The sequence below is a fragment of the Perognathus longimembris genome, chromosome 2 (genome assembly GCF_023159225.1).
Source record: "Perognathus longimembris pacificus isolate PPM17 chromosome 2, ASM2315922v1, whole genome shotgun sequence".
Lineage (NCBI taxonomy): Eukaryota > Metazoa > Chordata > Mammalia > Rodentia > Heteromyidae > Perognathus > Perognathus longimembris.
The window spans coordinates 34,902,350-34,930,106 of NC_063162.1; the positions used below are offsets into that span (position 1 = coordinate 34,902,350).

At 34.4% G+C, this 27,757-nt stretch overlaps 1 protein-coding gene and 1 pseudogene across 15 annotated transcripts in view; both read right to left on the reverse strand.

Moving 5' to 3' along the window:
- Pcdh15 (protocadherin related 15) overlaps positions 1–27,757 on the reverse strand; it is a 443,526-nt gene that overhangs the window by 210,417 nt on the left and 205,352 nt on the right. For 13 of the 15 annotated variants that reach the window (XM_048338795.1, XM_048338794.1, XM_048338796.1 and 10 more), the window contains 4 exons: positions 20,152–20,264; positions 9,253–9,459; positions 3,851–3,985; positions 1,576–1,725 (listed from right to left, as the gene is read on the reverse strand). In XM_048338795.1, the coding sequence (XP_048194752.1) occupies positions 1,576–1,725; positions 3,851–3,985; positions 9,253–9,459; positions 20,152–20,264 (605 nt within the window). Of the gene's footprint in view, positions 1–1,575; positions 1,726–3,850; positions 3,986–5,971; positions 5,993–9,252; positions 9,460–20,151; positions 20,265–27,757 lie in introns of all 15 variants that reach the window. The other 2 variants (XM_048338792.1, XM_048338793.1) reach the window with 1 other exon arrangement.
- Positions 21,513–22,719, reverse strand: LOC125346332 (annotated as a pseudogene).

Sequence of the window (27,757 nt, forward strand, 5' to 3'; positions counted from 1 at the left end):
TAATGAAAATTAAAATGTACTGAAAACTCCTAAAGGATGCTTCATCACACAAGAAAATTTTCTTTAAAGTATCAGAAGAGAAAGGTAAAGGACTGAAGCATAAATATGTGATGAAGATCAAGAAGCAAGAAATTCTCTTTCAAAAAATGAGAAAATGAGTGCTGTATTCAGTTATTTCAAGGCAGCGCAGTAGCACTGAAGGATAATTGTAATCAAAGAGGGCCAAAGTTAATGTTGGATACAAAAGTAAGTACCAGAACATGAAGATTTATGAAAATTATTTAGCCATTTGGCCAGCTTTTAAAGTACACTGAAAATATACTTATTTATTCACATAAAAGTAAAAATATGTGGTCAGATCATATTATGTATTTCTTTTTATTATTCAGCATATGTAAATATATTACAATAATTTTTGACACATCTTATATTGTGTGTATACAGCCAGTGATTTTTTGGCCTGCAGGTAATGTAACTTTATTAGGTCTGCCTCTCAAATTTAGAGGAAAGTCTAGATGAATTCTTTCTCTGATGTTGAACATCTGAAAGCCATGGAGTTTTCTATTTCAGTATTAATAATCTAAGTACTATGCATCAAGATCAGTATACAGAAAAGCCAAAATGAATCTTGGATATTATGTATTTCTAATCAGCTCCTCCAGAGTTCTCTATTTTAGATTGATTAAAGCCTCAAGGACAAATATTGTTGTATCTTCATGATTTATACTGAGAGTATTAAGAATAAAAAATCATTTAAGGATTAATTACTTTTTATTGAAGGTTACTAAATACAAATAAAATCATTAATGTGCTTAAGACAAACATAGAATAAATATTTACTGTGATATGTGTTATCAAATATAGTTTGAAATAACAATTTTATTTAAATTTCCCTTCTATGTTGATTTCAGCATTTTAACACATTTATCTCCCATCATATTTTACTTATGGAAATACAAATTAAATAAAGTCTTTGAAGCTACAAATAAAATAGCATGGCTAATTCTTAAGACCTCATTACCATTTAATATTTAAAACTTAATTAGAAAAAATACTTTTCAGTTTTACAGGGGACCAATACCTAGCTGCTTTATCTACCATTTTATTGATGCAGTCTATTGCATTTATAAGCAAGAGAACTGTATTTATTTCTATAATCATGTGAAATAACTTTAATATTTAAATTATGTTCATTATGTTAGACATGATTAGTACATTAATTTTAAAAAATCAAATAAATACATATAAATTGCTATTATGGCTAATAAGTCCAATTTAACTCCACCATCCATTTAGCTGTCTAAACACATATGCATATATTCCCTTCTTTGAAATGGGATTATGAATTTAAATGTTTGAACTAATTATGCCACAGTCTTTAATCTCAGCTTAACAATTCTCTCTCTTCTCTCTCTGTCTATCTATGTCTCCCCATCTCTGCCTCTCCCTTTTGTTCTCAGTTTCCTATGAAAACACCCTCTAGCTCTTACCAATATCATGTTATCTCCAGCTCTTACCAGTAAGCTAATCTATGCAACAATTCCTTTGAGTGCCCTAACTTCCATGTGCAATTACCTGGATGACACTGTCCCCAGGCCGCATGTCTGTGTACACATAGACATCATAAGATATCTCAGGAAAGGTTGGTGTGTTATCATTTGCATCCATCACCCGGATATTGACCACGACTGGCACACTTTCTTGTACACCATCAAATGCTGTTATCTTTGGTGAAAGAAAAAAGAAACAACAAAGTTAGAGGAATCATTTGAATATAAGCAGTACATAATCTACTTCTAAAACTTAACAAGTTTTTTATATGTAATTTAGTTTCAAAGAGCAAGGGGTGGTTTATAGATAGAAGGAAAAAGTAAAAATACTACTACATATATTCAAGGCTCTTTTTAATATGTTAGGAGGCAATTTGAGGATTTAGTTCTATTTTAAAGCACTTAACTTTAGCACATTTTACCTAGAGACATATAAATTACATAAGATGATGCTAAGTGAAATGAACCCCATGTTATGGAAACAAGTGTTATATCATTGCTGTAATTATTTTCAACATGCCATGTGAAACCATACCCTTTTTTTTTCTTGTATTCCCTTCCTGTGGTTTTATCCCTGCTATCACTCTATCTGATCTTATTACCCTGGATACTATATATATATGTGTGTGTGTATTAGAACTAGGGAAGGGGAAGGGAATACCAAAATTGAGAGACAAAGGATAAAAAGACAAACCATTCCAAGAGCAATACTTGCAAAACCATTTGGTGTAAACCAACTGTACAATTCATGGGGAGAAGATGGGAAGGGGCAGGAGGGAAGCAGGGGAAAATGTGGGAGTAGGTTACAAGTTGAACAAGAAATGTACCCACTGCCTTACATATGAAAATGTAACCCCTCTGTACTTCACTTTGAAAATCAAGGGGAAAAAAAGTCTTTTAAGCTTCAAATAATAGGATGGCTAATCCTTAAGACCTTGCCACAACTTACTATTTAAAGCTTAATTAGAAAAATAATTTTTGCATTCACAAAATTTGTATACTGTACAGTGTTTTTGTAATAAGTGTACTTAAAATTACCATACCTTTGAAAGACTCATTGCATTCACTACTAGTGATGTCTAAACTGCATTATTAATGGTAAAAGTACCTAAAAGAAGATTGAGCATTGCAACCACCAGACATCCATATTTATGACTTCTGAACCCAATTATACATGGAAGTTTAACAGTCATGAAAGGTTTGGTGAAACTCTTCTTAAGTGCTATATAAACTTCTCTAGGAAAAATGCGTAGGCAACTCCCTTCAATTGTGTCTATGGGCTCAGTTTTCTCTTAAATTTCTTCTTAACTGTACTTACTACTTGCCCAAGCATACTAGTCTATACGTACACACACAGACACACACACACACACAGATACACAGACACACACACATTGTGTGTGTCTCTCTGTATACATATATATATATGTATAGGTACATATGTATAAATGTATAGATTTATATAGATTTATTCATATAATATAGATTTATTCATATAAATGAATGAATATATGTGAGTGTGTGTATGTATGTGTGTGTGTGTGTATGAGTGTGTGTGTGTATGTACTGGCTTTAATAGTCTATGCTCATTTCCCTGCTGATGAGCCAAATGCAGCATTTCTAAATCTCCATAGTAGTGATATTATAAGGCAGATCTAGGTTTTATTTAGCTATTCACTTTTTAAGTTGTTTACCAGTGTTCTGTCTACACATCAGATGTATGTTATCTTTCACAGTTGTGATAAGTGAAAAATTCAATTCAAATGTTTCCAAATACTCTCTACAGGGAAAATATCCCATCAAAAAGCACTATTCTAACCCTGTGACAAAAACGAAAAGTACAAACAGAGAGTCAGAGAAAAAAATTGGTGTATTTTAATCTGCAACTATCATTCACAGTTGATAAAGACTGAGAAAGTATTTGCTTCTGTGGAAAAAAATGTTAACATTTCTATACTGATGCAGAAATAGAAAAGGGAGAGATGTGAAAATTTTTTTTTTTTTGCCAGTCCTGGGGTTTGGACTGGGCCTGGGCACTGTCCCTGGGCTTCTTTTTTGCTCAAAGCTAGCACTCTACCACTTGAGCCATAGCTTCACTTCTAGCCTTTTCTGTTTATGTGGTACTGAGGAATCGAACCCAGGGCTTTGTGAATGCTAGGCAAGCACTCTACCACTAAGCCATGTTCCCAGCCTATTTAAAAAAATATATTTTCTGTGGTATTATCTGAAATGTTTATTTTCTTACCAGATGTCTCTATCAGTTAACACAATACAGATATACAATCATAATATGTGTTTACCGAAAAGGTGTATGTTTGCTGCTCTTCTCTGTCCACTGGTTGAAGCAGGGTGAGGAAGCGAGTGATGCCAGTCTGAGTGACAGTGAACACTGATGTGTAGTCATTCAGAAAAAGATGAAGCTCTGGATCTTTTGTCTTTAAAGAAAAACAAATTCATTTTATATGATGTTGAATATATGAGGCACTCTTTGAAATCTGTTGCACAAATGTACATAGAATAGTAATAAGAATTTCTTTGAGGACACTGATGACTCATAAAGGCTCATAAATGACTCATAGACCTGGAGGACTGGTTTGAAGCCAGCCCAAGCACCAATGTTTAGGAATTGCCAATTAACCAGTAATAAAAGTCAACTTGGTGTCATGGTCAAGTGCTAGAGCACTGAAGCAAGCAAGCTGAGCAATTGCAAGGACTTAAATTTAAATTCTGATACTGCCAAGGGTAAGTGAGAAAGAGAAAAGAAGTTGGAAAACAATCCAAAAGATGGTAATCTATAATGTAGTACACAAATATAATAAAAGAGTACTGGAATAATCATAGATAACAAGGAAAATGACAGGAAGAATAGAAAACAACACAATTGAATATAGTCTTATTGATTATTAAATATCAACGCTTTTCATAATTATATTGAATTCAAGAAATACCTAATAAGAATAAGGTAAGAAAAACAGAGCTCTAAATTTTAATTTGGGAGTTTACAGTAATGTTGTAATAATAAATCACTCATATGCATAATGCTATCTTTATCTTACAACATAACAAGGAAAATTGGAAATATCGTACTCATTAACTTATAAATATTATGCCTGCTCCCTTTCTCCTGTAAATATTGTAAGGTTTTTACAAATCGAAGCATAATTTTTACTTTAATTGAAATAATGAGCTTTAATATTATGTATAACTAATTAAAGAGCCTAGAAAAAATGACATAAACTTAAAGGAAAATATTTCAAAATTTCAAGACAGATAAATAATTATCTTGGCATTGTAAACTCATGTTTTATTGCTATCCATGAATGATATGTCATTGTTTGCTGAAATTCAAAGAAAGAATAAAAATTCGAAGGGTTGGATGGGTGCATGAAAAGTGTAAAGGACAATGAAGCATGACAATAAAAAATGAGGAGGTTTAGAGAGTGGACTATCAGGTAGACTGTGAAAAATAGGAATAAGGAATAATATGGGAGGTGAATATCTGCAAATGATGACACACATATATTTTATACATGATTTGATGGTAAAGGTGATTAATGAGGGAATATCATTCTAAGTTTAGTGTCAAAAGCTAAGGACATAAAATTGTAATGGAAAACTGTTCACAATTTGAAAATTTTTACATGGGACAAGAAAGTTGTAGAATGTATGTTCAATACATATGCAGAGGAATTATTAGTAAGTAGCATCTTCTTGTGTAATGGAAGGGAATATTCATTTTCCCTGAAATATTCATTCAGTGTAAAGCACAATTATGATTTATTATAATTTATTATACATTCTTTGGAGAGGGTAAAATTTAATCTATCATGCACTCACAAGGACAGAGAAAATGAAAACAAAAGCAAATACTCTAACACCACAATAAACTGATAGGTAAATATAAAACAAACAAAGTCATTTTACCATATAGAACTTTGTTTATAAGTGAGAGGTATCTAATAAGAAGCAAATAAGTTATTTCATACACACAGACCATATGCATGTGCATATATATGTATATTTAACATATATATGTGCATATACACATGCATACTTATGTACCTACTTAGGTACATAAATGACAAACTACAATGAGAACTGAAAATAAATGTCATCTATTCTGCCAATTTTAATTAAAAAGTGTTTTGCTGAAACATCTGGTTTAAAATTTAGAATATTTTAGAAAGATGATGAATTATTCTTATCTGTTATAGATTAAGAACCCATAAATAATGAAACAACTTTATTTAAATTAAAATATTATGGGTTCATTTGAACCAACAATATAACAGAAATGTGTTTCTAGTTTCATAGTCAAATTTTAGATATGTTTGTACATGATGACGTTTTATTAGGAAAAAAAGAAAAACAGGATACAGCACAACTGGCAACCAGCCACACAAGGCACAATTAGTACCTACAGGAACTCCACCAGGGGGAACCTAAACATAAGTTGGACATTAAATATACACTGTGAGTATAAGAGACCACAACCACAAAGCATGTAAAAACATACTTATAATAGGAAAGACAATAAACAACATTCTTTATCAGATTTAAATTATGACATTCTCCAAAAATTTATAAAGTTTTAATCACCACTGTGATAAATAAAGGCTAGAACAATGATATTTATATATAATCACCACTTGAAATACACAATATTTTAATGAGAATATTAAACTGGATTCCCAAAATGCTTGTATTTACAATAACATTTTATGCAAATACAACAAATGATACTGAACTAAGATTTACTATCGTTTTTCCCAAGATATATGGTTAATATTTCCTGATTGTTTTCTTTCCATACTTCTTATATCAAGAACTCATTCATTCAGTTTTGGTGTCTCAAAACTGAAAATATAATAGTCTCCAATATAGTTCTTATAAATCATGTATACTACCCTGTCTACTTCTACGTGGACCTTATTTTAGAACTATAATGTGTTTTTAAATACATGAATAAGAAAAAGGTGTGTGTGTGTATATACATAGTCATTTATGTATCCATGTAGTTATCTATGTGTCCTTAGAAAACAATCATAGTTGTAAAATTTTCTTTAGTAATCAATGTTTCCATTTTGCTATGACTTTTTTTGATTCCTTTTAATTCAAAATTTACACTATGCATAATATCATCACTTATCAGTACATGCTACTATTAGTAAAACTTTGCCTTATTTTTCACCAAATTAAGAGAAAAACACAACTCAATTTTTGGGCAAATAAATTCAATTTGTCCTCTTCTTGGCTTTGGCTGCCTCATAGTCAATCTAGAAACGATACCAGAGTCAATCCCCTGCAGTGACTCTCTCTCTCTCTCTGTCTTTTTCTCTCTCCAACCTCTAGGTAGACAACAGTCTTATTGCACATGTTTCTGTCTTTATAAACAAGTTATCTTATGCTAAATATCTTTACTAGTGTCAAATCCCACAAGCAGGAAGATTTTATATCAAATTCTTTTATTTTATATTAAAACATCTTTGATGTTTTCTTTAGTTAATAGAGATGTATATTACTTTCACAGTAAACTAATTTACTTCATATAAGAGTGGTAAGTAAGAAAATAAAATGATTTAGAAGAGTATAAATCTCCCTTCAAACCCATTAATAACATAGTTTTTTTCTGTGTTCCAATTAATAGAGACTTTTAAAGAATAATAAGAAGTTGAAAGTATGCTGGTTTCATCTTAATATAATAAAGAGTTCTTTATGAATTAGATTTGCCCAGCTATGAAATGGGACCTGAAATGAATTGTTAATTCAGTATCATTAGAATTCCTGAAATATAGGTTAGGTATGCCAATCCCTTCAATCATATCTGAATTTATCAGCATATTAAAGAATTATTAAAACTGATCAATTGATTTAAATATCTTCGGTAGGCATTCAAAACACATTATTAAGATATCAGACCCACCCTCAAGAGAATTAAAATATGTAAGGGAGAAATACACATTATAAAGTTGCAAACACAACGTTCGACAAATGCATCAAGGAATGACAATTTAATAAAAACTCTGAATATGATATTTGAATAAGTAAATGCATGAACTGAATCATAAATAGACACTATTCACTGAATATGAGGTATATACATTGCTTTATATAAAAGATGAAATATTTCAAAACATAAGAAATGCTAAAATTAGATAAGATGTACCATGGCAGATGTGAAAAATGCAAGTAATTAACAAATATATTGGTTGAAGTATAAAGTTTCAGAAATAACAAACATTCAGGTAGCAAGAAACAGAATAAGTACATGGAAGTAATTTTTCTTTCACAGAGAAATTGATGTCATAAAATAATATTGTAAATTTCTCTGATATAATCAGATTTTACTCTTGTAGCTGAGTGAAAGATACATTTAAGCAAGGAGACAATTTCCAAAGAGATGATTCTAATAGCAGAAGTGTAAGGTGTTACTTATAGGGATGGAGAAGAGACTAAAAACACAAACACATTAAGGAAACAAACTTGGAAAATTTGTCACTTTTTTTTTACTTGTGAATAAAGAATATGTAAAAAAATCAATAAAGTTTCTTAGGTTTCAACCTTAATGGGAAAAATCAATTTTCTAGGGACGGGTTTAAGGAGATCATTTCAGAGCATGTTTGAAGTAGAATTAGACTGTTCTTAATATCTTGTGAGGTTACAGAAATAATATATAAAAAGCATATGTGTTCATTTAGAAAGCTATATGACTAAATGTCTACATAAATTTAATTTCTGGATACTTAATAACAATCATTCATCATGAAAAATTGGTAGAATCCAAATAAACAATTATTTGATAATTTTTTGGAAAACATTCAATTATGCCACCTCTTTTTCTTAACTTGGGAAAAATATTCTGTTATGCTCACATTGATTCGGCCTTGCTACCTCTCCCATCCATAAACTCTGGTTTTATTGACTTGATATCCTAGCTATATATAGTATCACTATGTACAAAGAGGTAAATTATTCTGTTTTGCCTCTTTTGGATAATTTCCCCTTCAGGGAGGTAGAGTCATTACCACAAACCAAGTGACAGAGACATGTGGAGTAAGGTGAGGAAACATGAGTGGGTCTGCTGTGCCCATGTGTATGTTTTTAATAAAGGACCATACGCCTGGTCAAAAATTCTCCCTGATCATGATCTAGGCTGCTTTCATGATGTTTATATTCACTTTGTAATGTTTTTACTTTACAAAATTGCATACATTTGTTTTCAATTTATATTAGTATAAGAGATGGTGCCAGTGATTTCACCAGCAACAAATGAAACATTTATTTTCTTCCATATTCTGAGAAGCTGCAGATGGACATAAGAACCTGTTTTAAAATATCTTTATATGGAATTAAATTATAATGCCAAGATTCATTATGTTGAACTTGTTCTCTGTTCTATAGTTTACAAAACTATCCTTAAGAAGATTTGCTATTAATGTAAATATACATGGTGATACAAAGGACAAAGGTTGAACCAAGGCAACAGCTATACTCACACGACATTATGTTGTAAATGAACTTTACAACTTGGGGAGGAGAGGAGATGGGGATGGGAATAAAATAAGGGAGGGCATAAAAATATTTTACAAGAAATGTACTCATTATCTTACTTATGTGAGTTTAACCCTTCTGACATCACCCCTACAGTAAAATAAAATAAAAACAAATATACGAAGTTATGTATGAGAAGTTGTGAACTTACGTCTTCTATGTCTTTATCCAGAGCTACAATTCTTAGGGGACTGGTTAAATTTAGACTATCACAAATTGTTGCTCCCACAGGAGCAGACTCTAGGATATAACCCTGGTAACTGGGCATGGTGAAGTATGGGCTCTGGTTGTTTTCATCCAGTATCTCAATGTGTAGACTGGCAAAGGCAGGAAGAGGGTGCCCATTGTCCTGTTCAGCCTAAAAGTGAAAAATAAAGATAGATTCAATGTTATCCACTATGTTATTCTTTGGAGTGAAATTTCACATGCTCTGAACATCATGATGTCAGTGCCTGTCAAGGCAGGTAGGTTACAGTGAGATTGTGTAATATAAATTCCTCTGTGTCCTCTCTCTTTTTCGTCAATGCACACTTCTTGTTAAACATTTCTGTATTCTAACCTTCAATGTACAGAAGATGGACCTTTTCAAAGCATACTTGTATACTAACTGCAGTGTATTTATCTTCACATCTGGCTCTAAAATTCTGGTAGATCCATCAAGCTACCAAACATACATAAATTTCCCTCTTATATTAATTTAAATTTACTTCTTAAACAACAGAGTGTTGTTATGCATTTTACTAGAAGGCTAAGTCATGCTTTCTTTCACCGCTCCCCCCCACACACTTTAATTAGAACTAAATATCGTTCACTGAAGATTAATAATCATTAGTTTACACAGTCAACCTGTTTAAACTTTCAGTTATTCATTGATTACCATTAGCAATATTATTAGTTTCTAGCCTCAAAATATCGTGATGTTTAAATAAGTTTTTCTCAAGATCAGATATAATAAATCATTTCTTTTAGTTTAAATAGAACTCTGAGGATACTTTCCAAAAATTCTTTGAAGAAAGTTTATTTTTGATTTGTCAGTTCATTTCTGCCACTAATTGAATTATTTCACAAAGGTGAAGAACTTCAGTCTAGAACCTATACCTGCTACATTAATCATAGAAAAAAAGTAGTATTGTTGGATTGTTGGTTGGTTACAGTATACGATACCATGAAGATAAAATTTATTTATTTTTTAATCTACAAAATTTCCTCCTGTGAAAACTCTCTAGTTACATTTTTTCTATCTTATCAGTAGAATTTGAGTAAAAGTGTGTGTTTTTTTCTAAAAAAAAAGCAAAAACTTACGAATTTACTCAGGATGCTGTGATCTGAGAGTCATGAATTGAATACAGCCTGGGAAGGAAACTTTCTGAGACCTTTGATGGTCTGTTTATAAAAGAAAATCTTTTATTCTTATTTTATTTTAAAGCTGATATACCAAAGAATTACAGTTACATAAATAAGGTAAAGAGCACATTTCTTGTAGAACAGTGTTACCCTCTCCTTCATTTTCTCCCATTTTACCTCTATTTTAACTCTTCTCTACCCCAAGTTGTTAAGTTCATTTCCAATCTAGTGTTGTTGCATAGGTTCATTATTTGTCCTTTCTCTTACCATTTTGTGATTCCCTTTCCCTTCCCCAAACCAGATAAACATATATACAAGACATGTGGTACCAAAATGAAAAAACAAAACAAAACAAAACAGTGACAGCAGGGGATAAAATAAAGAAAAAAAAATAGCATCACACAGTAGATTAAAAAAACCACCACTACCATCACAACAACAACAAAAACTCCTGAGACCTTTATCTCCACTAACCTATGCAATAAAGCTGGATATAGAGCTCAAGTGGTAGAGTAACGGTTTTGAGCAAAAAGAAGCTGAGGATCAGCACTTAGGCACTAAATTCAAAATTAAGGACTACAACCAAAATAAATAAACAAACAAACAACAACAAAACAACTATGAACATCTGCCCCAAAGTATAGACTACCTTACTGTCTTTCACCAGATGTTACTAGACTGAATGGCACAACTTAATGAAGCTTGCTCTAGGAAGTCAACTAAAAAAATACTAAAATTCAGTATTTCTAATGTATATGCAAAGCATTCATATTAATAAAAGGAATACTTCTCTTGCCCCAATGTAATTGCTGCCTATTACACTTTTCTAAGGATATCTTTTGAACATTTCTATTTCTGAAATTCTGGTTCTTGTCAATTGAAGTAATCACCAGGGCATATTTGCAGGGGAGGCATCAGTGTATCTAATATTTATTAACTTCATCTATTATTATTTTAATTTTATTATTTCTTCCTATTTTCCAAAATGATTTCAGCATATGATTTACTTGAATTTTAGTGTCCTAACAAATCACATGAAAATCTTCATTTTGAAAGTAGGGCAAATACTTCATAAGCTATGTCCAATCCATTACTTTTGGGGGAAAATGGGCTTTAATTTTAGCTTCTCTAATACTGGCGAGTAGTTTTGCAATTATAGTAGAAATAAAGTCCCAGGGTGACAATTTAAGATAACTCTGTTTATGACAGTTAAGCAAAATGGCTATTACTCTTTTATAGTTTGAGCAAAGTTTCAATCTTACATTGGACTTCAAAGCTGGGAAAAGAAGGAAGGAAACTCGTTTGTATAATAAAATTCTCTGTAAGAACCTGCTCAACTCACAAAAGTTTTATAATGGCTTTGGGGCCCAAAGTCCAAAAAGGTTACATTTCTGTTTTCTTTCTATGGACATATATTTTCTTTTGGAATGTTTAAAGAGAGATCGCTTGTGGCAAACCTATGCTCCTTTGGTCAAAGATCATATTAATAAAGCCAACTAATTAATAATTTAAAATAATTCAATTCCATTAGTTCCTGACTTCTCATAAAATTACAGTGCCTTTATCCCTAGAGAGCTTCTTTTAAACTTTAATACTCAACATTAAAATTCACTTAAAAAGTTTGACGGTAAGTTACTAAAATGTTTAAAAATATTAAATTTTTAAAAATCACATAAAAATTAATCAACAAATTACAAAGAATTGTATTGTAAACAATAAAATTGTTTTGAAGTTTATAAATCCAATGAGTATCATTTTTGTAAAAGAATATAAACTTATTTTGTTTACTGAAAAGGAAAAAATGCCTTTTTGAGATATAAGTTGCAATCTCTCAGTAACCCTTAAATACAAGAATAAGATAGATATTGATTTATTTTCCACAAAGGAAATAATTTAATAGAACAAAGTATATTTTGTTTCTATTTCAATAAAAACTATACCTGAGTGTATATAATTCATTACAATGAATGGGAATATACTCAAAGCTCATAGCAATCTCCAATGATAAAAATGTTTCTTTTTGTTTATAGTTTGAGATATAAACTAACATCAAATGACTAAAGCAGTTTTTCCATAATTTGAAGAAGAAAAGTCCAGAACTCTGGAGAAGATCCCAGCTTCATGAAACTGAGTAATCAGCGTATGTCAAAGTATGGTTGGTTATTGTGAGGAGGAGAACCATCATAACATTGTACTATTATGTCAGCCCTAGCCAAAATCTATTTTTTTGTAACTCCAAAAAATTTTTTGTTTCTCCCTAAAACTTGGTTAGTAGAATATATAATTAATTTTGGTGATTATGAAGCAATGGCTATTGTCTTTGAACTCATGGTATTTCTTTTAACTCATGGTATAAAGCAAGCCCACTTTGTTCAGTTCTTGTTTCTGAGAGATTCCTACTGTTGTTGTTGTTTCCTTTACCCATTGAAATTCAAACCAAATTGCTTTGTGTGTATGGCAAAAATCCATCTTTCATTATGTGATTTTTTAAAAGTAGGAGCAACATAAAAAGTCACAAAGAATATTGATTTCAAAATGGGATTATATTTCAGAGCTTAGAAGTTTATGAGGGTAAATTCAGTATTTGTCCTAAATGTTCTTATAGAAAAATGGAACTTGGTGCCCACGTATTTTTCCTGCATCAACCAAGTATCTTGTTGTGAGTAAAGACTATTTAGGAATAATGATTTGGTGCACTTAGGTGTGTGTGTTTGTGTGTGTGTGTGTGTGTGTGTGTGTGTGTATTGGAAAAAATGTTGGCAAGAATTCTCTCGAAGATGAGTTTAATTTGGACATTTTACAAGATGTTAACTTACTGACATGTTCTTCCATTGACCTTCAAGACATATGGCTTGGCCCAAATCAAAGGTACTATGATGAGACTGTATAAATCAGGCTTATATTTCAAGCAGTTGTAGGTCACCTTAGGAAGAAGGAAGGTGGCCAAGTAAAATGTCACTTCTGCACGTCTTTCATCAGCTTCCACAAATGGACAGCCTCTTCACTCATAAGCTGCATTCTATTTCTGTTCTAAGTAAGGCCACTAGATGAATAGAGGTATGAGAAAGAGGCACTATCCATTATTCCCTTGTATATTAATTTATTAATTGCCATAAGAGCTTTTCATCCAGCCTATTAATTAGAAGTTTGAGAATATAAGTGGAAGAAAATATGAGGATAGCTTTTTTTTATAAAGAAGTAAAATAATAATGCATGTAGTGACTTAACTTTAAACACACACATGAAGTGTTTGAACAAACGAGACGCTGATGACTCAAGTAGCTTAGCTACTTGGGTGACTGAAAAGAGGTGTATACTGGCCCAGACAGCAAAGCTTTAAGACCCAATAGCTTGAAATCCATAGTTAAGATCCTCTTATCTTAGGCTATGTGGGATGCTAAGGATGGAAGATTGAGGCTCCAGAACAGCCTGAATAGGTAGGTTCATGAAATTTCATCTCTCTGGAGAGGAGCTGAGTTTTGGTAGTACACATCTGTGATCCTTGTAAGGATGAGATGCCTAATATATGTGGAGCAAGATTCAGGTACATGTCTAGAGGAGAACCAATTATTGACCCTAAAAATAAGCAGTGGATAACAAGATTGGAGGTATGTTTCAATGGTACCTCAGCAGACTAGAGTAACACGTCAAACGACAATGCCACTAGGAAAAAAAAGTAAGATGAATATTTACTGCTGAATCAAATAGATGAGTGTGTTCCAGAAAAGCTACGCTTTATTTAGAAATCCATGGAAGTATTTTTCTCATGCCTAAATTTTTGCATGGTATGATTTTCTCATCAGTACTAACAGATGACATCCAGTTTTCTTAATGATCTTGATATTAAGGCTGGGGGCTGGTGATACGAACCTATACATTAACCTGATGAACAAGGATATAGTATACAGTGGCCTAAATGTGCCCCTAAGAATCCAACCTTCTGATGTGATGGTGTTATAGGAAGATGATGCGTGAACTGATTAGGTTTTGAGAGTGTCACGTTAATAAATGCAATTAGAGCCCTTATAAACAGTCACCTCAAATAGCTATCTCACTGTCTCTAACCCTTAAAAAAGGAGAAATTGACAGATTGAAATCCAGAAGAAACTTAACAAGAATTCAAATATATAATTGCCTATTTCACAATATCAGAATACTTAGAAATTAATTTCTGTTGTTCATAAGTAAATAACTACATGCAATTGTTTGTACTAAATTACATTGACAGGAAAGCAGTGCATGCATATTTCATTCAAGAAGAAGATGTAAGAATAAGATTAGGAGTTTATAACTGGACAAATGCAAGAAGCCATACATCTATAAAGTTTGTTAGCTATGCATGTACCTTGCTTCCATTGGCTGGGAAAAATGCTAATTTTTGTTGTAAATTTGTCCTAGCATTGTGTCACTGACAATTCTTGTTTAATCTCTTCAAAGGGATGTTTTTACTCTTCCTACCTATGTAGTCCTTTGTTACAAAGCTCAGAATACATGAAGAACAGAAGGAAAGTATAAGTTATATTTCACAATCTCCTTACCAGATTTAATTAATTTGAATAGTTCTTTCATTTTCATGTGAGGTTTCTTCTTTATTTTGAGAAGGGATGAGAGATGATGTGTGACATTCTAATCTGTTTGATCTTGACACCTGTGATCTTTCCATATGGCATAGCCTCCGCTGAATAACCACATGCAGCTGTGTGATGTATTTCTGTCATTGTTATAAAGATTCCATATGAGCAGTGTGAGCAGATAAATGAGAGGTAACAAAAAGCTAAGTTTGGAAAGACAACTGTATGGGATGCAAGCAAAACAACCATAGAGAATGTGGAGAGCTGAAGAAATATGGCTCTTGGGGGCATGGTGGGGGTATGGGAAAAGGCAGGGGAGGCTGCTGTGCTGCCCCCCTATGCTTCTTTGTTCAAAGCTAGCAGTCTACCACAGCTCTACAGAGCCACAGCTCTACTTCTAGCTTTTGGTGGGTAATTTTAGATGAGAGTCTCACACACTCTTCTGCTAGGGCCAGCTTCGAACTTTGATCCTCAGATCTCAGCCTCTTGCATAGCTAGGATTATAAACTTGAGCCATTAGTGCTCAGCATACATATCTGTTTTGATGGAGTCAGGAGTAGCTGGAACAATGTGTAAACACATCAGTCTTTTTATTGAAGTGTAAAAAATGTTTGAGAATTTCACCACAGAAAAATTTAAAATCTACACAAAGATGCATTATAGACCCAGTTCATATATTTTCACTGTATTTGTTTAAATATAGGGAAGATTAAAATATTCCTTAGCAGTTTGAGAAGAATAACTCTGTGGGAAGGAAACCATTACTGCAAATATAGCCTGGATGTGCTATATGGATTCTAAGGATACAGCATAAAAACAGTAACAAAGTCTCCTATCTGAAAAGATCAAGAGAAAGTGAGCAGACAGGGCCAGGAATGGCTTAGCAGTAGAGTGCTTGCTTAGCAAGCATGAAGGCCTGGTTTCGATTCCTCAGCACCACTTACACAGAAAAAGCTGAAAGTACAACTGTGGCTGAAGAGGTAGCGTGCTAGCTTTGAGCAAAAAGAACCCAGGGACAGTGCTCAGGCCCTGAGTTTAAGCAAAAGGACTGGGAAAGAAAGAAAGAAAGAAAGAAAGAAAGAAAGAAAGAAAGAAAGAAAGAAAGAAAGAAAGAAAGAAAGAAAGAAAGAAAGAAAGAAAGAAAGAAAGAAAGAAAGAAAGAAAGAAAGAAAGAAAGGAAGAAAGGAAGGAAGAAAGAAAGAAAGAGAGAGAAAGAAAGAGAGAGAGAGAGAAAGAAAGAGGAAGGAAGGAATGAAAGAAGGAAGGGAGGAAGGAAGGAAGGAAGGAAGGAACAAAGGAACGAAGGAACGAAGGAAGGAAGGGAGCAGTCAAATTCATTGTAGAATGCTCTGGGCCACCTTATTGCATGCAATGAGCTGCAAGGAGAGGATCCTAGTAACTTGCTATGTCTTTCTAGAACAAGAGTCTTTTATTTAAAAGTTGTTGAAGCAACATTGAATGAAACCACTGTGACCTGGTGAGGGAGGTTTAGTTCAGAAAGAAGGGCTACACCTGCAAAGGCAAAAGGACTAGAAATAGCAAGATGAATTTAGGGCTTTGTAAGTGGTCCACTAAGGCTGCTCAGCAAAATGTACACAGTGAATGGTAAGAGCTTAGAATATGAAATAATAGACTAATGAAATGGAGATAAAACAATTTAAAGTCAAGCCTGCTAGATATCCAATTGATCTCTGAGTAACAGAGTAACAATAAAGGAAACATACAATTATGGTATGCCCTCTGATTAACTAAAGTTTAGTCAAAGTTTTTGTCAAATAGATTTAGATAAAAGCATAGTTATTCTCTTACCAACTGAGAAAGGGAGGGAGGGAGGGACAAAGGGAGGGAAGGAGGAAAGGGGGAGTGAGGGAGGAAAGGAGGGAGGGAGGGAGGAAAGGAAGGAGGGAGGGAGACAAAAGAAGAAAAAGACAGACAAACAAATATTAATGCCAACTCAACTGTATGATTCCCATTAACAAATTATGTCATATTTTTAAATATTCTCAAATTATAGTTATTTCTGGAAGGTTAGGTTTGTGAGGTGAAATGGAACATCATTTGCTCTTCCTATTGGATGTGTTTTAATCCTTTAATATGCTACACTCTGCAAACTATCCAACTCTGTCTTCCTAGATTCACTTTTACATTTTTACTTGTCAGTACACTGACTAATCACTAGCAGAGATAGTAAGAAGAAAAGCAAGGATGATTAATGTCTAATTTGTGACACTAACCAGCTGTTAAGTGGGCATGCTGCTTTTTAAAGTAGAATTCTTTTTTAAAGCCTAGGAATAGATACTTTATTGCGCTTTACTTTTTCTTCCTTCAGATTTCAAAATTGAAATTTGGATCAAGACCAATAAAACTTTTATGGTAAATGAAAACTGAAACATTAAAATAAGAAAAAGGGAAGAGGCTTGAAAGACTTACTACAGAGATTTGCCAGACTGTAGAGTTTCACTGGGTTTCTGAACCATGCCACAATACATAGTTATTATTCAAGCAGGTAACAAATGATTGTTCTTACAAATTGATATATTGTGTGGCTGCACACAAAACACACAATTTGGATCTAAAAATGCTCGCAAAATCTCCTATTCATATTATAAAACATTATTAAACCCTTCTAACTGACTTTTTATGTAATTGATGACCTGAACTATATTTTACACATGTATTCCACAAAAGCTGGCATTGATAGTAAAGGAAAATGACGGGTATTACTTGGCTTGAGATGAGGCCATAAGGGAGCAGAGATTTGACAAATTTTATACTCCCTTACAGTATAGGGCCCTTGTTAGATGATGGCAGGTGCTATTCATTTTTTTTGGTTTTATATAATCCCATGAGAATTAAAAAAATACTGTCAATGTCAGTTGATAAATCTAAAGCATGACCATTTTATATAAATGGACAAGTAATGGTACTTTGGTGAATGACTCCCAAAACCTTGCTAAATAACATACAAAGTACCTTCCTCTGTCCATATGACACCCAACACTTTTTTTCTTTTCTGTTAACTGAATTTTCCCTGCTGTGTAATGCTCTGATGCTTTTATTTTATTCTTTTGTATAATAGAACATATCCCCTGCTCTATTTAATTGGCCATACACTTTCAATCTAACATTTTGTGGCCTGGGGTAATCATCAAAATGATTCCACAATCTTCTTATTAATTCTAAGTTCCCTTTTCTGTGCTTAGTTTCTTTGGTGGATTTCTGCCTGAGCTTCTTGGTTAACACTTGATGTGTTATATCTATGTCATATCTGTTTCCCCCCCCTCTCTCTCTCTGGCACTGCCTCTCTCCATATATATTGTCTGCACATACGTATGTATACATGTATATACATACGTATGTGCATACATATACACATTTGATAGACAAAATCTCTCTCTGGCAGTTGTACAAAATATTGCAACTATTTTAGCTAAATTATATAGTATTTCTTGAAGTTATACTGAAAGATAATTAAACACTAAACAACTACATACTCATATGAAGAGCATGGCTAAAACAATGCTATATCAACTATCATTTTTTTCCTCTAATTCATCATTAAAAGCACTTACCTTTAGTTTTGTACTTCACATTTTGTACAAAAGAACATATAGTATGAAAGCTGGGGTAAGGGTATCTCAGAAAATATACAGGAAACAACATATATAAGGTAAATGCTCAGGAAGATTTCTTAAATCACTTCATTTAATTATTCTAAATTTAAAACAGAAAGTAAAATACCATAGGTGTTCATTTCTGTGACTAATCATTTAGTATGCACAGAATAATAAAACTCCTAAAATGTCAACTTGATTCATTCCATGATTTTGTTGTTGTCTTGTCTTTTACTTATGATGAGCTTTCTTTCATTCCCATAATTAGGTGCCCAATTCTTGTTCTTCAATGCCAAACTTAATTCTCATCTTCTCAAAGAAGTCCACTGGAATTAATAGGACAAATGTCTAGCTTCCACAGCATTGATAGATTCTATAATTATGATATATTAGTTTTTAAACCTAAATTGTGATGTGTTTCAAACATTTTAACTTTAATTTAAACTTTTTGTTTTAGCAAGGATTTATTTTAACATACCACAGTCAAATTAAAAAGACATAGAGGGGCTGGGGATATGGCCTAGTGGCAAGAGTGCCTGCCTCATATACATGAGGCCCTGGGTTTGATTCCCCAGCACCACATACACAGAAAATGGCCAGAAGTGGCCCTGTGGCTCAAGTGGCAGAGTGCTAGTCTTGAGCAAAAAGAAGCCAGGGACAGTGCTCAGGCCCAGAGTCCAAGCCCCAGGACTGGCCAAAAAAAAGAAAAAAAAGACATAGAAAACTATGAACATTTTCTGCTCCTCATGAATTAAATAAGATTTAAAGATTTCAGGATTTGAAATTGTCTCAATGTCTATGATTGTTAATGTAAAGAAAGTAAGGAGATATCTATTTTAAAGTATCTGGAAGAGCAAATTCCTCTCTTCTTTACCTTAGAGAAAACAGCAGCATTAAAAATAATAAATTATTGAATAATATAAATGGAGTACTTTGTAAAGATCACCCTTGTTTCTTTGTGGGAAAAAATCCTTTTAATGAAAACATAAATGTTAGAAGATAGATTGTATTATATTATTTATGTCTACTTCATATAATTGATCAGAGCAATTATAACATACACACATATTAGTATTTTTATTACCTTGCCAAGTTTATCAAGTTGCCTTGATAAATAACAATGCAATGTATTTAAACAGAACATATGAATTTATATGTTGTTCATGTATTATTATTATTATTTCTTTGCCAGGACCAAATTTAGATTGCTGGCTTACCTTGTGTTTTATGTCTTGAACCACACTTCAAAAAGCCCAGCATTTTGGTGATTATTTTAGAGATAGAGTCACAGAGACTTTTCTGCCCAGGCTGACCTTCAACTATGATATTCCAGATATTAATTCCTTGAGTAGTTAAGAATATGTGTATGAGCCACTGGCACCTCATTGAACTTGTTGTTCTTGAAAAATAGTGAATTTCTTTTCACATCCATGTTAATTCTTAAAACACAAATGTAGCCACACATTTTTCTTTGATTAACATCTCACAAATAGAAGGGAATAAGATATTAGTTTAATTTACCTTAATAACTAAATCAAATTTCTGATGAAAGTCTCTGTTTACAGGTTCCAAGAGACTGAGTTCTGCAGTTCTGGGGTGCATATGGAAAAATCGTGGGTAATCCTCAGGAGTGCCTGAAAGACATTGAGATTTCAGTGAGTAATTGAGAACAAAATGTAATATGGGTATCTGCTTTATCCATTTCCCTTCATTAAATGAGAAAGAAAATTACAATTTTATTAGTAAATTAAGTTTAAAAATTATGCAGTCTAGGGAAAGCAGACACAAATGTGGTATATAATTAATTAACTTATAAGTAAGAAAATGGAAAATATTTGTATGATTTTCAGAAGGATTTTTAAGAGAGCTCTTTAATTAGTTTTGAACTTTCTCATATGAAAAGAGACATTAAGTGAAGTGAAAGAAATTTGGGATTATAAAATTATATTTTAATGGTGCATAAATCTTAATTATAGCCTGTGTTTTTTTTTAACATATCTTGTAATTAATAATGACTAGCAATTTAAACTGCATATCTAAACTGCATATTTAAACTGCCTGGGAACAACTATGAACATACTCTGCCCCATCTGGTAGGAATATTTGAAGATAAGTGTTCAGCTAATTATGTCACCCAGAGTAAATTCAAATATAAAGTTGATAATATTCTTAATATCATGGTACAATTTCTTAAATGTAAGCAGTTTAGTAACATTAACTAGATTTCTTCCTATAGAAAATAACTTTAATTCTATTTTTTTTTTTTGTTTTTAGTCTTTGAAAACTTTAATTTGTTTGGACAAGACGGATACACACAGGTACTTAGGCCCTCAGACAAGGCATGACAGTATGGCACCAAGGCAGCGGGCAGAAGGGTTAAGATGGATTCTGGGGAAAGGAATAAACTAAACAGATGAGCTACCGGAGGAGTTCAGGTGTCAGAGTCCGAGAGATAAGAGGGAAAGGAAGATCTGCCCCAGCTTTTAAGCTGGTGTTTAAGATGACAGAATTACCCTGCCCTTCAATTATTAGCGAGACCTGAGGACAAAGGAGGCAGTTTCGTGCTAACTTGCCTCATCACTGAGGAATTGGCCTGTAGAATTGGGGATAGGGAAAGAGTGGCAGCAGAACAAGCGGTGGGGAGAGGAGGTAATGGTTCCTTTGGACCCTGTGTCAAACCCAGGACTTGGACTTCAGCCTCGGGGCCTAAGTAGCATCTCTTCCTTCTGAGGTCCCCTGAGCTGGAAACCTTCCACCATTCCTGATCTTAAAGCCGTGGAGCGGTCTCTTCTGGAATGTCCCTCCAATGAGCCAGCACGTTGCTCTGACTGGCAGAATTCCTTTCTACCCAATCTGCACCGAGCCCTCAGGAAAGGCCGGGGCCTAGAGCATGGTCTACCAATGCTCAGAATTCCCAGTCGTCCACCTCCAGCTCTTCCAGGCTGGTCACCAGGCCAAAGATTTCATTCTGATCCCGAGACTGGCTGCTTTCAAAATTGGTGATGGAGGTGACTGGATGAAGTAACTCGGCAGGGCCTCCGAGGCACGCCGCTTGATCTGCTTGAAGAAGGAGTGGCTCAGGAGGGCACTGGCACTGGGCCTTGAGTTGGGGTTTCGTTGAAGGCACTACTCCACAAAGTGGTGGAAGTGAGGGGAAAAGGTCCGGTGGTAGGGGTGGAAAGGCGAGTCGCCATTGGAGGGGCGGGAGGTGCTGGAGGTCAGGCTCTCGCCCAGGCCGGGACTGTTCGCGGAGTGTGAGGGGCTCATGGTCAGCTCCTCGGCCAGGATGGTGCTGGTGTCGAGCAAGCAGGGCACCGTGCCACTCAGTTTCTCCAGGAGCATCTGGGTGGCAGGCATGTCCTTGAAAGGAACGTGGCCATTGGTGAGTTCACAGGCTGTGATGCCCACACTGTAGATGTCAGACTTGGCATCGTAACCCTGAAGGTTCTGCTGGAGCACTTCGGGGCTGAGCCACGGCAGAACCTTGATACTATTCTTAGGGAAATCGTGGACCACGCGCTGCCGCTGCCCGTGGCTGATCATGCTGAGGTTTCTGCGTAAGCCGGAAAGGTAGACCTTCCCGTCCACAGAGACCAGGATGTGGCTGGCCTTGACGCTCCTGTGCACAAAGCCCAAGTGATGGATGTAATCCAAGGCTTTTAGCACCCCCTGCAGAATGTAAGCAATGGCCAGTTCATTCATGCCATCCATGAAATGTGTGCCGATGAGATCCTTTGCAGAACCATATGCCATGAATGACGTGACAACCTACAGCTCATTGTCTGCGATAAAGGTGGCTCGATAGGGCACGATATTGGGATGGTTGAAGAGTTTACAGACAAGCAGCTCCCCCTGCAGAAATGTCACCATCTCATTGGAACAAGCCTCCAGGTTAGTCCTCCGGACTGTTACATACTCTCCCGTTGGTTTGTACCTAGCTAAATTCACAGTCATCAGGTCCTCAAATCCTTTGCCTATAATGGTGAGAAGTTCATAACAGTCCCCCTCAGGCAGAAAGCTACTCATGATCCCTTGTTTAGAGAAGGATGCTATGGACTCTGAGTTTGCCTCACTGGTAAGAAAAGACATGAGTTCCTAATGTGTAGACCTACTTCAATGTCAAAAACTTAAATTCCGTCTTGGCTCCGCCTCCTTACTTTTGTGGCCGTGCGGCCGCCAGGCCGGTTGCTGGGAGGGACCTAATTCTATTTTTTGCTGTATTATATTTTTAAAAGAGAGAATCACTAATTGGTGGTGTTATACCAAGTCTGGCTCTTCAGTGGAAGAAGCAAATTTGTTCAAAGTACACTATTTGAATGGTTGGACATTTCCCAACGTAGCATACTACAAGCGTATGCTAGTTAAAAAGTAAAATAGAAAAAAAAATTGTAAGAAGAAATACTGATTAAAACAAAAAATTCCATTTTGATACAAAATTGGATGACAAAACATAAATGAAATAAAATCATGTGACTAACTGGGACAATATTTGCCATTTATATCAAGGACAAGGATTCCATATCTCTATTATATTTTATGAATTACCTAACAAAAAAGACTCACCATGCATTCAAAATAGTTTGTGTGTCAGGCACACATGTCTGTAATCCTGATTACTTACAAGCTTAAGATATGAGGATTACAGTTCAAAGCCAGCATGAGAATCTGTGAGACTCTTTACCTACATTGAACTGCCAGAAAACTGGAAATGGCAATGTGGCTCAAATTGATAGAGCACTCTCCTTAAGCAAAAGAGATCAGGGACAGCTTCCAGGCTCTGAGTTGAAGCCCCATGACTGACAAGAATGCTACACTATGAATGGACAGAACATTCACTGACAGAAAAAGACAAATGATTCTTGGTCATGTACAAATATTGAAGCACAAAATTACTGTTTAAATCTATATTAAAGCCAGCTGCCAGTGGGTTACACCTACAATCCTAGCTACTCAGGAAGTAGAGATGTCTGGCCCTGATCTTGGATTTCTTGTCTACAAAATTTTGAGAATGCAAATCTTCTATTTAATGTATATAGCAACTAGTACTCTGTGATGCCATTTCAAAAGACACATATGCGATTTGTGAAATAGAGTTGAAAGGGATAAACAAATTCCCTTATTTGCTTACAGAAAATACAAAGGACAAAAGCAACATTTAAATTCATTACAAGGAAAGCACAAAGTGCTATGTAGTGATATGTAGTAGAGAAAGAGGGAGGGATTAAGTATCAAGGGTAAGCACTGAAGTGAGACTTATATATTACATTACTGCCTTATAGTTTGTACAGGTAAAATTCTATATATTATAATTTATTAAATGTTTAACCAAATTACATATAATAAGCAATTTCATGGCCAGTGATATATCATATGGAATATATAAAATAGAAAGTGAGCTGGGATAGACTTAAATTGACTTCAGAGAAATATTAATCATGATATGACTACTGTGTGATTCCTTAAATCCATTTCTGTAGGGAGCCAACAGTGATGATTATCTCAAGGGCATGCAAAGTCATGGCTTAGGGAGCCAACAACAAAGTTTATCCTACCCTCTGGCTACGTTATCTCAAGGGCGTTCAAGGACATGGCTTACTTGAAGGCAGCACTAATCTGGAGATGTTTTATTATGTCCACAAGAGTCTGTTTTATGTAAGCCATTCAACCTTATCTTGTTTTACTGCCTCTTGTCATTTACCAACTTCAGGGCCTTCCTGTTTTCTTAAACCTTAGTTAATCCTATGCCATTCCCTGGTTCCTAAACTGTATATAAACTGGAAGTTAAGAATAAATTGGGGGGCTGGGGATATGGCCTAGTGGCAAGAGTGCCTGCCTCATATACATGAGGCCCTGGGTTTGATTCCCCAGCACCACATACACAGAAAATGGCCAGAAGTGGCGCTGTGGCTCAAGTGGCAGAGTGCTAGCCTTGAGCAAAAAGAAGCCAGGGACAGTGCTCAGGCCCTGAGTCCAAGCACCAGGACTGGCAAAAAAAAAAAAAAAAGAATAAATTGGGCTGCGGTCTTGAGCTGCAGTCTTGAACTACAGTCTTGAGCTGCAGACCTCCCGAACCCCATCCTTTGTCTTTTGTCTTTTGTCTTGTATCTTTCTTTTTCTTTAATCCTTACACCCTCAATCAGGATTCCCTTTCATTGCTGGCTGGCTCCAGCACATTTCCTGAACTTTTTAAAAAACAGAAAAAAAAAAGTCTGGGAATATGGCCTAGTGGTAAAGTGCTCGCCTCATATAAATGAAGCCCTGGGTTTGATTCCTCAGCACAACATATGTAGAAAAAAGCTGAAAGTCACACAGTGGCTCAAGAGGTAGAGTGCTAGCCTTGAGCAAAAAGAAGCCAGGGACAGTGCTCAGGCTCTGAGTCCATGCCCCAGGACTGGCAACAAAAACAAAACAAACAAAAATCAGAAAAAAATCCCCATAAATAATAACATTTTTGAGAAACTGTTAACAAAACATGAGTAGATAATTGATGATACTAAAGATTGATTAAAGAATGACATAAACAATCAGTTTAAGTATTCGTTAAAAGATGTATGACATGCAGCTATCTTTTTATATATAATATTTATTTTTAATAAGTAGTTGCACATTAAGGATTTCAATTCTAGAAGTCAGGTTATGAGTACCAATCATCTTGATCAATGTCACCTCTTCCATTCTTCAAAATCTCTCATGTTCCCCCATCCTTTCACTACTCTCAAGTTATGTAGTGCAATTTTTACATAACATACCATGAAGGTAATGACTGCATTTACTAAGCAGTCCTCCCTCCGTTTATGTACCCCTTATTACTCTCCCCCCCACACACTAAGTAGGCTTATTTTATAGACTATCCCAATAGATGTTTACTAATAAAATGTTATATCTAGGAAAATCTTTAAATAGTATGACAAGAAGATACATATAATTACAAAGGATAACTTTTACGTTGAATTGCTTTCTCCATTGAATTGCTTTTTTGTTACCCTTGAAAGGAATGATCTGTTCTATTCACTGACTTACTACTTTTCTTTCAGCAAATTGAACATATCATGCAACTGCTGGCCAACATCTACAGTTTTTCTGAGAAACCTAGTGCTAATTTTATTGGGCTTCAATTGCCCAGGAAAATTTGCACTTTTCTTGCTTTCAAGATTTTTTTTTATTTGTAAGTTTGGTGAGTCTATGTACGGGTTTATATCTTTGGATTCACGCTCATTGGACTTCGGTGACTTTCTTGTAAGTGTAGATCAATTTTAACCTGGAATCTAGACTACTTTGCATCATTATGTATTCATACATTTATCCTTTGTTCTATTTTGGAGTACAAATTCTATGTAGGACAGTGTAGCTAATGATGTTTTACAGACTTTTGAGGTTGAATTCATTTTCTTTATTATTATTTTTTCATATTTGCACTTGAGACTTGATATAAACTGATCTCAATGTGTATTTATTGTTTGCAGAAAATCTTGGGACACATAGTACAGGAACATAAAGGCTCAAGATAACATTGAGTCATTGGTTGCAGAGGATGCTTAATTGCAATGTCCATAATTTAATTGTAATAATGGTGTGTGGCCAGTGACATCCCTGAATTGCCATTTCAGACAACATTCATATCCTCACATCTCATCTACAGAAACTATGAAGTCTGAAATCAATAGAGAAGTTTTGTACATTATAACTGAGAATTTTCTCTTTGGAATACATATAGGTTCTGACTTATTTGAATGAACTTAAGGAAAGTTAAGGATTTAGGCAAAATAACTGAAAGCAAAGGTATGGAAATCCTATTATTTTGTATTTTGTCTCTGCATTTCTATTCATGCCACTGTTGTTTCAGAGGTGGTGTTCTAGGATAGTCTAATATCTTTTAACTTTGCCTAGAGAGCAAAGTTAATATTGGAGGTTATACTTAGTTGGGAGAATAACAATTATCTCCTGGTTGTAGATTGATGTGATATAAAATCATTATGTCAGTTTTCGTGATGAAATTTTGGCTCCTTATTTCAATCAGAGTAAATGTCAATATAGAAAAAAAATACCTTGGTCTTCAAGCGTCCTGTTGCCCTAGGTTTTGTTGTGTTTCCTGCTGTCAACTTATTCACATCTCTCCAGTGCTACAAGTATTTGAGGTTTCAGAAAAGCTCAAGTTTTAATCCGCAGCGACAAGCTCTTCACCACACTATCAGCAATGGGTATCAACCCCTCTGGTTTCTGAGACTTGCCAGTGTCTTACCAACTCAAGGAAGCACACACTGATCATCATACCTAATCCTCCAAACCAAATTCTGGGGCATTTCTCTTTTTATCAAATTTACATCCTCTAATTTGTACATAAACACTTAGTTAATAGGTATGTTTATGTATAATTTAGGTTACATTAATTGTATATCACCTAATCCCCACTGCTAGCAAACCAGTTTCTCACTCAAACTACACAAATGTTAATCGATATCAGCATCTCTAAATAGTGTGAGTCCCAAGGTCTATTATACATATTTTTCTATAGGGCATTCAAACATACTGAATCATCTATAGAAAAACTCTCGCATGCATCTTCTACCAGAAACCCCAAGTCTTCCTACTAAATGTCTCTTCCTCTAGCAATACCCTTGGGAGTAACTGCTGTTCCCTTCTAAGGTGCCCACACATTATTTGGTGTAAATAACATGTGTATCATCCCAAACTGTAGTTTTTTTTTTTTAATTCTTCTTGCTACAAACATCTCCTTTCTTAATAGAGGACATTTATTGCATATTTTCAAGTGCTTTTATTATATTGCATTAAGTAGAGTGATTGATGTAATTTGACGTCTTCAATTAAAGAAATAAAAGATGATTATTTTCTTTAATCTATACCAAGACTTTTCAAAATGTAAAGAAGCATACGTTCATAGATTCTTTAAATAATTTAATTATCCCATTTATGCAACTAGCTTATAGTGAAACCTTTGTCCCTGTCACATGCACAGGTCTCTGCTCTCTTATAAACCATGATAGTCAGTCAGAGCCATATTTTAGCCATAGTCATTTAAGATAAACAAAAATCTCTTCATCTTTTTATTTTTGCACTGTCAGCCAGAGCCATATTTTAGCCAAAGTCATTTAAGATAAACAAAAATCTC